Genomic DNA, 14,248 nt, shown 5'->3' on the forward strand with positions numbered 1-14,248 from the left:
GAGGGTCCGATGTAGTAGAAACCTTAAACTAGGAAGTATACACAGGAAGTTTTATTTAAGAGCTCTCTTATACCAGAACTATAGTCTTTTGATCTGGTTCTCTAATGTAAGCTTTATTGAACTCCAGAGGTGAGTGTGACATGAGGGTCTGGTTATTCTCTAGAAAACAAGGAGGTGAGTCCTCGGCTAGGGGAAGGACTTAGCCATTTTACTTCGCCGGCTGGGATAAATACACAGCTGGAGTCCCAGTTCTGTTTAGCTGTTTGGCACATGTCCTAAATGCTTGAGAGAACTGATGGTGCAGAAAGAGGGGTTTTTGTTTTAACTTTTTTTTATTAAGGAAATATTCAAACAGGTATGTAGAACAGTATAATTAACCCCCATGTTTATCACCCAGCTTCAATTACAAAGTTAGAAACAAGGCTTTTATATTAAAGCAAAGACATAAAGTGACAGTTACTGTAAATGTTTTAAAGCCTCTGCCTAAATCCTTCAGACCCATGGGGGATTCATATTGTCTGTCCTCAACTGTTGGAAAAGATTTGTGGAGTCCTGTCATTGGGCCCACCATTCTCATCTTTCCTTTGCAGACCCAGAAGTCCACATTCCCCTAGAGAATCTACAGCAGTTTCCTGCCTTCAATTCCTATACCTGCTCCTCTGATTCTGCCTTGGGTCCCACCAGCACGGAGGGCCATGGGGCTCTCTCCCTTTCTTCTCTTAGAAGTCCAGGCTCCCAAGCAGGTAAATGTAGAGTTGGGATTTAAAGAATGAACCTGGCCACTAGCCACAGACATTAAGCAAAGCCAGTTTGTATTTATGACTGTAACTTATTCATGGTGGGTGTCTTTAGGTAACTAACCTTTCTTTGGGTAGTTAATATATTCCTGAGGTATATCAGATTCTTGTCGTTTGATTCATCTTTCCCATTGGCTGTACTATCTTATGCCCTGCTAGCTTCTAAAAACCTCAAGGCAGCTCATAGGGCAGGATGGCTATATCTAGATGCTTCCCTGTGACCCATCTGTCTTACTTCTAGATTACCTTTGAGATACTCCCCCAATATGCTTAAGCATATTTCTTATGTGTCTCTTTATTGTAGCATTGTTTATAGTAGTTCAAAAAAAAGCCTGCAAAGTCTATTATTAGGGGAAGTAGCTAAAGTATAGCATTTGTAGTATGAAATACTTTCACCTATTGAAGAAGGAAATAGCTCTCTTCATGAACTAATGGGTAGGTAGACCTTTAATATAAAAGGAAGTCACAAAACAGGACAAAACATGATACCAATTGTGGGTTTAAAGAAAAACAGAAAACAAAGCATTTCATTATCTAAATGTATAGAAAAATACTGGGATGATTACGTTCCAAACTGGTAATGGTGTGTGCTCCACTCTAAGGCGTGAGATGAAGATTGAGAGGTTGTTTGAAGAGGCCTTTGGCCTGTAAAAAATATTATTTTCTTATATATAGAGAATGTATTCATATGTTAAGAAGTGAAACACTTTAAGAAGGGGTTACTACAATTTCAGACAGCTATCTTTTGTTTTTCATCCACCTGGCAGTTTTTGATAAAACTGTATGTCTCTTGTTAGGCATTTTTAACAATATGTCCAAGATAAGAATATTTAAAACTGGGTGACTTTTGTGATAAGCCTGTAGGAGCTTGAGGCTGATGCAGGATCTTAGTGGCAGGAACTGGGGCTAGAACCTGGCTCTTCAGTTTAAGAGAGCTGCTTTTCAAAGGAATATGTATGGCTGAACATCTGTTACATTACCTGTGATAAAAAGATTGTATCTTCATATACTAGCTTTTCTGGAGTTGTGGGCTGTAATGTATTTAGGCTAGAACATTTAAACAGCTCTGGGTGACTAGGGAAGGGCCTGCTCCTGGGAGAGTGACTAGGCGCCTTCCTACCAGCAGTGATCAGGGCAGTGGGTGGACTGATCTGTGGTAAATGGTCACCTCTAGGTCAGCAAGGATGAAGAAGAGTGTTATTTATGGATTATCAGGAAAAAAGCTTGCACCTTCATGCTGGCTTTTGTTGGTGTGTGTATTTTGGATTCTGGACCGTCCCAGGTCATAGACATGTGCTGGCTGGAACATAAAGGCTGACCTGATTAAATTTTGTGTCTGTTTCTTGAAGTCTTTTCATCCATACAGAACCAGTCCGTGACAGTCTTATATCTAGGCCTTGAGAGCTAGCTGATGTGGAAAGGGTTCTTCTCCCATGCCTTCTAGTGTTACTATAATCACTAAACTTTTCTCTCCCTATCTGAATAATAGGCGATGTTCTTGGCTTTGTAAGAATATAGCAGAGTTGAAGTTAGATTTAAGGATTGCTTTTGAGGTAGGGTTGGTGATTATCTGGATCTGTCTCAGGGCTCCTCTCTTCTCTCTTTTTTTCCCCCTCAAATGCTGTTCAATTTATTTGCTTGATCAATAATGTTCCTGGCAAAAATAAGTTAACCAATGCTGAGACAATTGCAGTGAAATATTAATTTTAAAAATCCATGACACCTTGATAGAAATTAGAGTTTACACAAAAAAGAAACCTTCAGTATTGCCCACAAATATAAAATACATGTAATATGACTGACAGGACAGCAAGAAGATTTTTATACATTCATATTTGACACCTGACCATATTTTCAGTCACCATATCTTCAGATTAAAAAAACAGTCTGCTGATTTCTATAACAAAGCTTTTTTTGTACATCTGTTCTCTCTTGTTACTTGATTCATGTAATCAGGTCTCTGGTTCCCTTTCAGACTTTCTGCTGACCCCTCTGTCACCCACTGCCAGTCAGGGCAGTCCTTCATTCTGCGTTGGGAGTCTGGAAGAAGACTCTCCCTTCCCTTCCTTTGCCCAGGTAAACCCTTTGCTTGGGAAGCAGCCCAAGGGTATTTATTTACATGAACTTTACTGCTTGTTCTTTCTGGAAATCCCTCTGTGGGGAAGGGACAAGACTTACAGGCTGGTGTTCCATTGACTGTAATAATATGGAAGACTTTCTTAAGAAGGAAGTACGTGGATTTAGTCTTGGGTATTACCCTAGACTTAACAAGGAAGGAGGCCAAGAGTAGCTGAGGGAGAATCATGAGTTTTAGTTATTTACCAAGTGCTTAGAAACTTGTATACTGAGCACAAGTTCCAGGCAGTCAATTTTAATTCATCTCAGCCTGGTTCTAGGACCTCTGATTCAGGTGTTACATATAGTAAATCGTTACTCTTCACTTTGGAAAGTGAAAGGTTGTCTTAGTTCTCCTGTAACTAGCCAAACCAGCTTCCTTGGGGAGGTGGGTTGGGGAACACTAGGCTAGTGAGACTTGATGTCAAATCACTTAATTAATTAATCTTTAAACAATAAGCAAACGCTCAGCATTCCTGTATTCAGATAACTGAGGAAAATCAATGGACAGCTTGACAAGCACCTCCATAAGACGTTAGTGTTAACTTTTTGGTGACTAATTTGAAATTATTAGCTTAACGGTTCTTCAGAGCAGTTGACAATGGATGTTTCACATACAAACAGCAGTTTGTGCTAAGAAATAAGCAGAAAATGAACTTTGGTAAATAGAGTCCTGAAGTCAAGGAGGGTAAAATAATAGAGCAATCCTAAAAATTAACTACTAGGCTTTAGAGGTATAATTAAGTAGCTCCCAGGAGTTATGCTGAATGCCTAAGTTTTTATTAATTAGGTTTTATTGCCATATCTTTTTTTTTAACTTTATATTTTGAAAAACTTGAAACTTAAAAATTGAGAGAGTGCAATAAACATTCTATCTTTTCACTTAGATTCACTAATTGTTATTTCTCTAGGGCTTCTGGACCCCATTCCAGTGTATGTGTGCATGGAGGCAGTTTTCCCAACCATGACAGCCAAGCAATTCTTAAATGCCAGTGTCCAAAAATCAACTCTGTTCTGAGGCTGTTGGCCCAGAGATTAAGGGCTTACTTACTTCCCCAGGTTAAGGGCTCGGTCCTACAAGACTGACCCCACCCCCCAACTTCACAAGCTCCAGGCTATTGCCTGTGCTTCTCACCATCTGGCTATAGATTGGAGGTTCCAGTGACCTCCCCCTTAGGTTAATTTGCTAGAGTGGCTCACAGAACTCAGTAAAATATTTGCCAGTTTAATAAAGGGTACCAGTTAACAGCCAGATGAAGAGATGCACACACAGGGCAAGGTCTCAAATAAAGGAGCTTCTCGTGGAGGTTGGGGCCTGGCTCAGTGACATGCGGAAGTGTTCTGGTTCTCCAAGCATGGAAACTATCCCACTGAGAAACAGGATGCAAAAGAGCAAAATTCTCTTTTCATGGGTTTTTGTGATGGCTTCATTGCATAGTCATGATTGATTAAATCATTGGCCATTGGCTGGTCTCAACCTCCAGTCCCTGCCCTTGGGTGTGGTCCAAAAGTCCCCATATAAGACACCCATAACAACAAGACACCAGTTTCATCTTTATGGCTCTGAAGCATTTTCAGGAACTGTGGATGAAGAACAGTTATATCTGAGAAATATATTTTGGTCACCTGAATTTATCAAATACATATTTCTTATGACTCATTATATCACAGTTACCATTTTGGGATATATATATATATATATATATATGTTTTTTTCTGTGTTGAAAAATAAGTTACAGGCCTCATGAATGATAGTTCATTAAATACTTAGGCGATACATGCCCCCAAGATGACATTCTCCTATATAACCAGTTATGATCACAACAAAGAAATTAAACTGATTCAGTAATGTCTATTACAGTACATATTTTCTATTTCCCCATTTGTCTGAATGTCCTGTATTTTCAGTTGGGTCCAGTCAAAGATTACTCATTGCATTTAGTGTCAAGTCTCTTTAGTCTCCTTTGATCCATAACAGTTCCTTTGGTCTCTTTTTTTTTTTTCCTGTGGCTTGGATATTTTTGAATCATCTGGCCAGTTGACATAGAATGTCCTACAGTTCGGACTTGGCTTTTCTCATGAGTGGATTCTAGTTAAATAGTAACATTTTTGGCAAAAATGAAACAGGAGGTACATATTTTAATGACATTTTAAGGGTAGGATGATTCCAGATGCCATCCTATTTGGACCCCAAATTCCCAGGGACCAAAGGAGAAGACCATCAAAGTACTAACATGATGATAAAGGTTACTCAGTGAAATCAACCTCTGCCAATCCAATTCATCCTATATAATGTGTGCCTTGCTTTGGGACATACACTTTAGGACAAGGCATTACTACTTGAATCATGTGAGGCTTGTCTGTTGGTATTCTTCCAGGAGTAAAATTCATCCTGCTTTGGGTTACATGGCATGTGTGGCAGGTGGCCCTCAACAATTATGAAGCTGGCCTGGGCCAAGTGAAACAAATTTCTCACTTGGAGGAATTACTTGTTCTGATTTTACTGTACTTGCAGGTGTCTGGTCTGGATAGATAGAAAAGTTAATAAGAAACTATTAGAAAAGTAAAGACTGAAAGGGCTATTGGAGAGGTTTCAGGATAAAATTAAATTGGTTTTCATGGCCTTGAGTAGCTACAGTTGGGTAGCCAGGTGGTTCGATTTAAAATTCGAGTGTATTGCACACTGCTTATCCAAGAGGTTGGTGTTCTTAGGGGTTCCAAGAATGGAAAAACTGATCAGAAGCAGGGAATGACACAAAGTTAGGATTCTTTCCCAACTTGAGAATCTGAATAAGCACCTCTTGGACCATCTATTCACTGTTCTTTACCTGTTTCCTAAGCTTTACCAGTTTCTGGTTTCCCACCTTGTGAGTTTCACAGCCAGTCCCATTGGTCAGGATATAATAGGAGACATGACCAAAATCATGTTAAGAAGTACCTGGAAAATCTTTTTTCCAGAGGTGATGGTTGGGTTTTTTTTTTTGTCCCCTTAACTAGCTGGTGTCAAAGTTAGAGTCTAGAAAAGAAATTGGACTGGTTACTTAAACTTTTTTTTCTCTCCTTTCCCGCTTTGGCAGATGCTGAGGGTTGGAAAAGCAAAAACAGATGTGTGGCCCAAAACTGCTCCAAAGAAAGGTGAGGTGGCTCCTCATCAAAAGAAATTTGGCTCCTTTCAGAACATAAAGGTCTCTGGTTGTTTCTAGAATTTAACACTGTTGTTTTTTTAGATGAAAACAGCTTAGTACCTCCTACGCATGTGGACAGTGATGGGGAGAGTGATAACTCCGACCGTGTTCCTGTGCCCAGTTTCCAAAATTCCTTCAGCCAAGCTATTGAAGCAGCCTTCATGAAACTGGACATACCAGCTACTTCAGATCCCCTCTCTGGTAAAAAGCAAAGAACTGGTTGGTGCTCAGCAGAGGGTTGTCATTCCCATCTGGATCCAGTGGCAGATGTCACTTACCAGTTGGACACTTTTCCCTGAGTCTCTAGGCTCACATTCTAGTGTCAGCTAACACTCCCATTTGGTTATGTCACATAGGACCTTTCCACCACCCCAGGTTAATTTTTAAGGCCCAGAGGTGAAATTCAGAGGAACTCTTTTGCTCCCTCCTCCCCCATAAGACATGGTAGTGAACAGATTTTAGAATCGAGTTGGTGGCTTATAGGTGAGGTCAGGCTCAAAGCTCATCCCACTTTGTGTTATTCATGATTAGACAATAACACTAATAATCTATAGTGTGTTTTCTGTGTGCCTAGCATTGTGCTTTTATTCTCCCAATAACCGTATTAAGTGGCCTGATTCTCACATTACAGATGAGGAAGAGGGCTCTAAGGATGTAAAGTGACTCGCCCAAACACCGAGTATGCAAGGACTGGTATTTGAATCCAGGCATTCTAATTCCAGAGCCTGCACCCTTACGTGCCTCTGACTCTCAGTGATGAAAACTAGCTAGGGAATGAGGATGGCATTTTAAGCTAAGCTCTTTTTGTTTCCATTTAGAAGAGAAAGGAGGAAAGAAAAGAAAAAAACAGAAACAGAAGCTCCTGTTCAGCACCTCAGTCGTCCACACCAAGTGACACTACTGGCCTGGGCTACCTTCTCCATCTGGTTTTCTTTTCTCCATGCTTTGGTTTTGCTGCTGTAATTTTTAAGTATTTGAGTTTGAACAGATTAACTCGGGATAGGGTGGGGGGATTTCCACAACGTGAAGGGAGAACCAAGAAAATTTAAATACAGTGTATTTTCCAGCTTCCCGTCTTTACACCAGAATAAAAGTATTGACACAAGAAATTTCTCCTGCCAAGATTTTTAGTTTGTTGCCAGGTTAGGGTTTTTTTGACCCATGTGTATTTAGTTCTTTTCAACCCAAATAAATTTGAGTCCCTTTAGCATCTCTTGGAGCAGCCCAAACCACTGCTCAGCACTGCTTTGCAGATGATGTCATGTGTCAAGGCATCACAGTTCAGCAAACCTGTCAGTGGCTTTTAAAATAGTTGAATCTTTTCTATCCAGTTATCTTGTTAAAGAAACAGAAGGATGGGAATAAATGGATTTAGGATACTCAGCTTGAATTGCAGTTTTTCTTCTGACAAATGGCCAGGCTGTGATGCCAGACCCGGGTCACACTTGCATGTGATGGAGGGTTTTGCCTCTTGAACATGGCTTCTGTCTGGCAAGGAAAGCTGTAACTGTCCCTGAGCAAGGAAACCCTGGGACCTGCCAACCATTAGATACAGCTTGTTTCAAGGGCCTGAATCAGGAGTCTGGTACACCTGGTGGTGGAACAGGACAGGTTTGAAGGCAGTGGGGTTGCCCACTGCCATCCTGTTGTTTAGAGCACTCTGATGCCTTGGTTTGAGCTGAATTTGTGTGTGAATGTAATTATGTTGCTGCTTATTTAAACCTCTAGGTGTAACAATGTGAAGGCAAGTAGTTGCAATAAATCACCTGCATAAGCAATGTGAGTTTCTGGTTTAAATTCATTATAGGTCAGCTAGACATACTTCTTAAGTAGGTTAAAGTAATAGCTACCGAGAGCCTGAGCATTTCTGCTGTCATGGAATAATGTATTTGCTAGTGTTAGGCCTAAAAGGTTCTTGAGTTGGGCTTAGCTTTAACTTGTCATTCTTATAAGATTCAGAAATCCTGGGTCAGGAGTTCTGGGAGGGTGAGGTGATCTCCAGGCCTGAAATGAAGGGGCACATTGAAGCAAAATCCATAAATCTGTTAAATGTATAAGGCACTTTGACATCCATCTTATATCTTATGCAGAAAACACCATAGAAATGTCAATAGTAAATAGCATATCAAACTGGTCACAAGTCTTGTCCCTCCTAATTCCTGAGTGTGGTAATCTCACCTGTCTTCAGATAACAGGTGTAAGGTAGTAGTGAACAGACCTGCAGAAAACTACCAGAAGTTGGCAGCTGCTACTTTCCTTTGTGTTAATAAATTAGGTGAGGCCAGGTTTTTTACCCTCTCAAGAAAAGTGAAGAACTGTGTTGTCAGGTTACCTGATTGTTGGTAAGGAATGTATTTCTAATCCCTATGGGTCAGTACTGATACCATCTTACAGATCTGCACAAGTTTGGTTGCCATCTCACTAATACTGCCACTCCAAATGGCCTGGATGGCTTTGGGCCCATTTTAGGGACAGTACAAGGCCTCAAGTGGAAGGAAGGCCATGCATTTAGTATCACACAGGAGCCAGTCCTCCCACTGAGGCCAGGGACTTGGCCAAGCATGAACTTCAGTATGCTAAATGCTACGGATACCAAAAACATTTATTATACCTACTCAGCCAAGGCAGTAAGATACAGAGATGTCTATAACTACAGGGTGTTCACAACCTGCAAAGCCACTTAACCAGACAATGCTAGTTTTAAAGGTGACTGCAGTTTAAGTGAATGAGTCCCCCATTTTGAGCCCATAACTTGGCCTCTGGTCAACACTCATCCAGTCTGGAGAGCTGTAGAAGGTGCTGCTGCCTCTCAGAATGTCCTGTTCCAACAAATGGGCCCTGAGGCTTGAGCACTGCACAACCTGCCGAGGTTCATTCCATTGCTTCAGCAGCTTCCTCATTGCCACTGTCTGAAAGGTGCTCCTCAGCTGACGACTCCTCTAGTAAGCAGCTTCTTGTGACAGACTTCTGGATAGCTTCCCGCTCCCCTGGAGAGAGGCAGGCAGCAGAGGGGAAAGATGTCTTTGAAGTGACCCCTTACTCAGCTAGAGGAGGTTAGTTACTGCTCAGTGGGCACTGGGCTAGTGTTGCTTACCTTCGTCAGTGCAGTTCTGAAGCAAGATCAACAACTGTCTCCTGTTGTAATTGATCAGGAACTTCTGACATGTTCTAATTGTACCTGGCACATGGAGAGCTTTGTGGTCAACAGCTTGTGAAAGGTATCTGCCTCAAAGACTTTCTGATCTACGGGAAAGCATCTTGTTCTGGGCAGGAGAGCAGGAAGACCCACACTCCAGTCAACACTGAACTCGGAACCTGTTACCTATCAAACCCGGTAGCCATACTACATGGACCCCTTACCTCCCACATGTATGGTGTTTAGAAAACATGCATAACGGTTTCCTTTGTTTTCCAAATACGTGATGAAGGGAAGAGCTGACCACAGAAGCCGGTAAAATTCCTTCCGGCATCGAAGTAGCACGATTCCAGTATAGGCATTGAGATATCGAACTAGAGCAGGAAAAAAAAAAATTGGGAGAAACCAGATTCACAGGAGTGAGTTAAAAACCTTAGGGTAACTGAGAGCCTACTTTGTGCCAGAGACTGTTCAAAGCAGTGGCACTTGGCATGCATCAAAGAACAGGTTCCTGAAGGAAAAAATTTTAGGCTGACCTTCATTTACAGAAGGGGGATGAATAACACAGTGCCTTGCACACCACTCCATTAGTGAATGACTGGAATTTTTAATGCTCTTCTAATTCACCAATTCAACCAGTGATGGGGGGCGGTGGCATTGGGGTAGCAGAGATCCAACTTCCTCAGAAGAAAACTTGGCTGAGAAAACAGGTTGCTCTACTGCAGTTGGGCTCTGCAGGTTTGTATAGCAGCCAGCTGAGTCTCACCTGATGTAGGAGAGTTGTCTATGAGCATTTAATTCTCCAGGATTCAATTTCAAGCATATGGTGAAAGTGTGGTTGTCTGCAGGGCTCCCTTCATTTAACAGGCACAATAGCTTGTGGTATATGTTACCATTCCTATTAAGATTTTTCAGGGGTAATTTTGACAATATTGCGATGTCAATGTAATCAAATAACTTGGATCTATATACGGCTTCCCTCTTTTAGTTCATTATCTTATTAAGTTCAATCGCAATTTCCAATATACACATGGTACAGGGGATTCTTGCCCAGAGTCCCACTGCCTTTCAGCTCTCTAACTTCGGACTCGTCCAGACCTCGGGCTCTGGGTCCGACAAGGCTAAATAAGACAATAGGTACCAGAGGACGGAGTATCGGGCTTGGCAGCTCCTAGGGTCGCTCGTATTCCCTTCCTCCTCCCTCCTCCGGCCCCTGCTCCCTCCAAATCCCACCGTCCGCCCGGTTCCCCAGCACGCTTGTACCCGCGAAGCCGATGGAACAGGCGGCCGCGCCGAAGGTTCCGTGCACACGAACGATTGTGTCTCGGACGAGGTTGCCCAGCACTCGATCCTCCAGACTCAGGCGGCAGCGAGGGTCGTCAGACACCACTTCGCAGAGCAGGTACCTGTGGTGGGCGAGCGGGTGGTGAGCGCGGGCAGGGGCAGCGCGGGTAGGGAGGGGGCAGGGAAGGGTAAACTTACCTTTGCTTGAATCGCACCATGGCGGCTTCTGAGCCTGGTCGTCCTACGCGCAAACCGGATGTCTGCTGTCTGCCGGCGGCCAATGGGAAGTTACCTCCGCAGTATTGCAGCCACTCAGGGAGAGAGGGAGGGAAGAAGGGGGGTAGGGGGCGGAGCTAAGATGTTGAGAGGCCAGTCTCAGTGTCAGTCTCCCTCAAGCCCCGCCTCCCTGTTTGCCGCGTGCTTGCGTCTGACTCGGCTGCGGGGCAGCTAGCGGTATCGGTGGGTAGTTCTGCTCACTGGAGATTGCAGTTCCGTGTAGGATGCAGCCACTATGTTTGGGGCCCTCGGGACGTTTACTTTCTATAACCTTGCAGTACAGTTGTGTATGCACTTATATTCTCTCCCCAACCTAGACGGTGGGACGTTTGTAGGCAAGGTCTTTTTTTGGCACGGAAAATCGGACTTTATTTTCAGGTTAGAGCTCGGTTGAATTTTTATACAGAGCCAAGTATGTTGTCAATGTTTGTGCCTTTCACCAGTCATGTGGAGATGCGTGTGTTGTCTTGTGTGTGTGTGGTTATATTTTGCAATTATTTTAACGGAAAAGCAAAAAGTAACCAAAGAAAAATACATTATAATCCCATCACCGAGAGAGAAAAGAAAGAATAGTTCATCATATGGTGTGTTTTCTTCCGTCATGTGACCCTGTGCCAGCAGTTTTCAAAGTCAGGTGCAGGGACCAGGGGGTTTTCCGAGACTTTGAGGGACTCCCCAAGACAAATCAGAGTAGACAGTAAAGTTTTTTCAAGAGAATATATGACATCTGTTGACATTATTGCCCTGACAGTTAATGGAATTTTGTATTGTGTTTTAAACATTTCTTGACTTTAATATCCACGGTAAATAACTATATATCCCACAAAACAAAAGGTCTTTGAGATCCTCAATAATTTAAGAGTGTAAAGGGATCCTGAGTCAAAAACATTTGAGATGAGAACTGCTGTCGTATGTTAAGATTTTTCATTTATTTTCTTCTTAATAGGATCATACTGTTTAGAAGGGTTTTTCCCACTTGAATGTCTTTTTTAAAAAAACTTACTGAGATATAACTTGCATAAAATGCACAACTTAGTATTTTTACATGTGTAGACTGTAACCACATTCCAGATAGAGCATTTCCAGCACCCAAGCTCTCTTCACAAAACCATCCTAGAAGTAACCTCTACTCTGATGTCTATCATATTAGCTTTGTCTGTTCTTGAACTTTATGTAAATACCCAACAGCGTCATTGTGTGTATGTGTGTGGCTCCTTCCACTCAACATGTCTGTCAATTCATTCTTGTTTGACTATGTTTTCATGATGACTGTTCTGAAATGTTATTTTTCAGCTGCACAGTATTGGCATTGTTTGGATGTACCACTGCTAAATTGGTCATTATTCCCATGATGGGTGTTAAAACTAGTTCCAGATTTTCTTGTCATACCCAGAATTCTGATGCACTACCTTGTAACTACATCTTTATACTCATCCCTATTTGTAGAACTGTCATGGACTTGGCTGGCTCTGTGAAGTTCATGAAGCGAGGCCGGTTATTTGCAAGATCTGGAATGAGTCCTCACTTTTCCCATCTCTCAACTCTTCGCCACCTTAAAGGAGGGATACTGAGGAAGGAAGGGCATGGGGGAAGGAGGGAGAGCAGTGGCCCTGCTGAGGGATCTCTACTCTTACCATCTCACCCAGGAAACCCTCGTTATTCCAAAACGGTCTGCCAGCGCCCTCTTTTGACCAGCAGGGGGCGTCAGAGGCCCGTAGTCCTTAGAGGGAGAAAGACCTGGTTTCAGCACCCGCTCCCCCCTGTCCTTAAAAACTCCGACATTTCCCAGCTTTCAATTTACTTAATCCCAACGCTGCGCCCATTTTATAGATGCAGTTGGGGCTCAAAGTCACATTCAGTTAAGAAGCAGAATTAGAAATCGAACCGAAGGCCATCCGACTCAGTCCTCGCTCTTGTCTATACCGGTGATGTCCTGTGCGCGGTTTCGCTTGTCCCTTCGCTGTCATTTTGCAGCAATCCGCTGTCCGGGAGGTTAATTCGCGTCTCTAGATCTCAGTTTCCCCATTTGTACAACAGAATAATAATGGTTCCTCCCCTACCGGTGGATCCGAGATTTAAACTAAATACCGTGGGCAGAACCCCTGGCACAGTGAGTGCACAGTAAATGCTGTTTTGAGCAATCATCTACTCCTCCCACAGGCATGGCCCCGGAGGAAGCACATTGGGCGGTCCTTGTCCTCCCCTCCTCGGCTCAGGCCGGACCCCCTGTCGGCCCCTCCAGGGTCCAGACACCCGCGGAAGCCGGGCGGGCTGCGTGGGCGGCTCGGCAGGCTCCCTTCGGTAATTAGCCGGTGCAGGCTCCGGCTCCGCCAGCCGCTAATTACACGTCTAATGAGGCCGGCGGCTGTTTACAATCACCCGGGTCCCTGCCGCGCTGCACAGGAGGCCACGGGGGAATCCGCCCGCGGAGGCGTGGAGGGGCTGCCTGTTCCTCAGCCGCGAGATGCGCTTGGCGGGCAAGGGGTGTGTTCGTCAGCTGGGCTGCACCCGAATACCGGGCCACCGGGTCATCTCGGCGCCCTCCCCACCCAGTGGTGACGCAGAGCCATTATTATCCCCCCCTTTACAGGTGAGGAAGGGGACAGAGGCTCGGAGAAGCGAACCCAAACAGTTGCAAAACTCACCCTGGAATAGGTGAATCGTGATCTCTGTGACTTAACCAATTCAGGTACTGTCTGGATCTATGGGGTACTCGCTGTTGTTACTCCTGACAGTCTCAAAAAAGTCCCGATTAGATGAATAGGGGCTGGGGCTGGGAAACTTCCTTTGAGCACCTGTTCTTTCCCATCTGAGGCTCCCACTCTCAATTTGTCCGTTTGGATCTGACACTAAAGCAAATACGAGCTCTGATAAGACCTTTAACTTTTACTTGGAAACATAAATCACACAACCCATTTCACAGACTGGGCAATCTGAAGCATTCCCTAAATTGTGGTTGGGAAACTGCTAAAAATGCTCCTTTTAGACTGGGGGTGAGAAGCTCCAACTGTAAACTTTGTTCCCAGCTGGGGTGGGGCAAGGGTTAGAGTAGCTGCCTTTATTCTTCATGTTTATATTATGGGCTACCATTTTTTAGGCACTCACTATGTGCCAGACACTGAATTAAGCACTTTATGCTTGAGTTTACTTAAGCTCTCTCAACCACCCCATGGGAATAGGTCTCATTATCATCTGAGGCACAGGGAGGGACATGACTTACCCAAGATCACGCAGTAATTTCAGCAGGTAAAACCTGGTCTTAACTAAACCTGTGCTCTCAACCCTGGCTCTCTACATTTTCTGGGACCCAGAAGGATGTTCAAAGAAGGTAATCCCAATTGAGGTGCCATTCTGAAGGTACCCCCTTTGACATCCAGGGGGCTCCTATCAGAACCTGGATGCTGCCACGGTGGGTGGTGAAAAGGAAAATTGTATCTGCTTCAGCAGTTTGTTCA

At 43.6% G+C, this 14,248-nt stretch overlaps 2 protein-coding genes across 2 annotated transcripts in view; one reads left to right on the forward strand and one right to left on the reverse strand.

Annotated features, from left to right (window-relative positions):
• RNF10 (ring finger protein 10) overlaps nt 1-7,875 on the forward strand; it is a 31,014-nt gene extending 23,139 nt beyond the window's left edge. Inside the window, exons 13-17 of the mRNA XM_017661237.3 lie at nt 591-743; nt 2,773-2,873; nt 5,990-6,047; nt 6,140-6,298; nt 6,916-7,875. Coding sequence (XP_017516726.3) covers nt 591-743; nt 2,773-2,873; nt 5,990-6,047; nt 6,140-6,298; nt 6,916-6,992 — 548 coding nt within the window. The 3' untranslated portion in view covers nt 6,993-7,875. The remainder of the gene's footprint in view (nt 1-590; nt 744-2,772; nt 2,874-5,989; nt 6,048-6,139; nt 6,299-6,915) is intronic.
• Nucleotides 7,876-8,681: 806 nt separating this feature from the next.
• POP5 (POP5 homolog, ribonuclease P/MRP subunit) lies at nt 8,682-10,845 on the reverse strand. Its single transcript, XM_017661238.3, has 5 exons — nt 10,716-10,845; nt 10,497-10,639; nt 9,458-9,607; nt 9,192-9,275; nt 8,682-9,084 (listed from the first exon to the last, which is right to left on the reverse strand). The coding sequence occupies exons 1-5, from the start codon at nt 10,733-10,735 to the stop codon at nt 8,969-8,971; spliced, it is 513 nt and encodes a 170-aa protein (XP_017516727.1). The 5' UTR covers nt 10,736-10,845; the 3' UTR covers nt 8,682-8,968.
• Nucleotides 10,846-14,248: the final 3,403 nt, after the last annotated feature.

The sequence above is a fragment of the Manis javanica genome, chromosome 15 (genome assembly GCF_040802235.1).
Source record: "Manis javanica isolate MJ-LG chromosome 15, MJ_LKY, whole genome shotgun sequence".
NCBI classification, from domain to species: Eukaryota; Metazoa; Chordata; class Mammalia; order Pholidota; family Manidae; genus Manis; species Manis javanica.

Excerpts from the sequence above, each read along its gene's own strand:
- POP5 (XM_017661238.3), bottom strand. The coding sequence starts at position 10,735 with ATGGTGCGATTCAAGCAAAG. Across the intron at positions 10,640-10,715 it reads ATGGTGCGATTCAAGCAAAG|GTACCTGCTCTGCGAAGTGG; the intron begins GTAAGTTTACCC and ends CGCCCACCACAG. Across the intron at positions 9,276-9,457 it reads AAACACCATACATGTGGGAG|GTACAATTAGAACATGTCAG; the intron begins GTAAGGGGTCCA and ends TCCATGTGCCAG.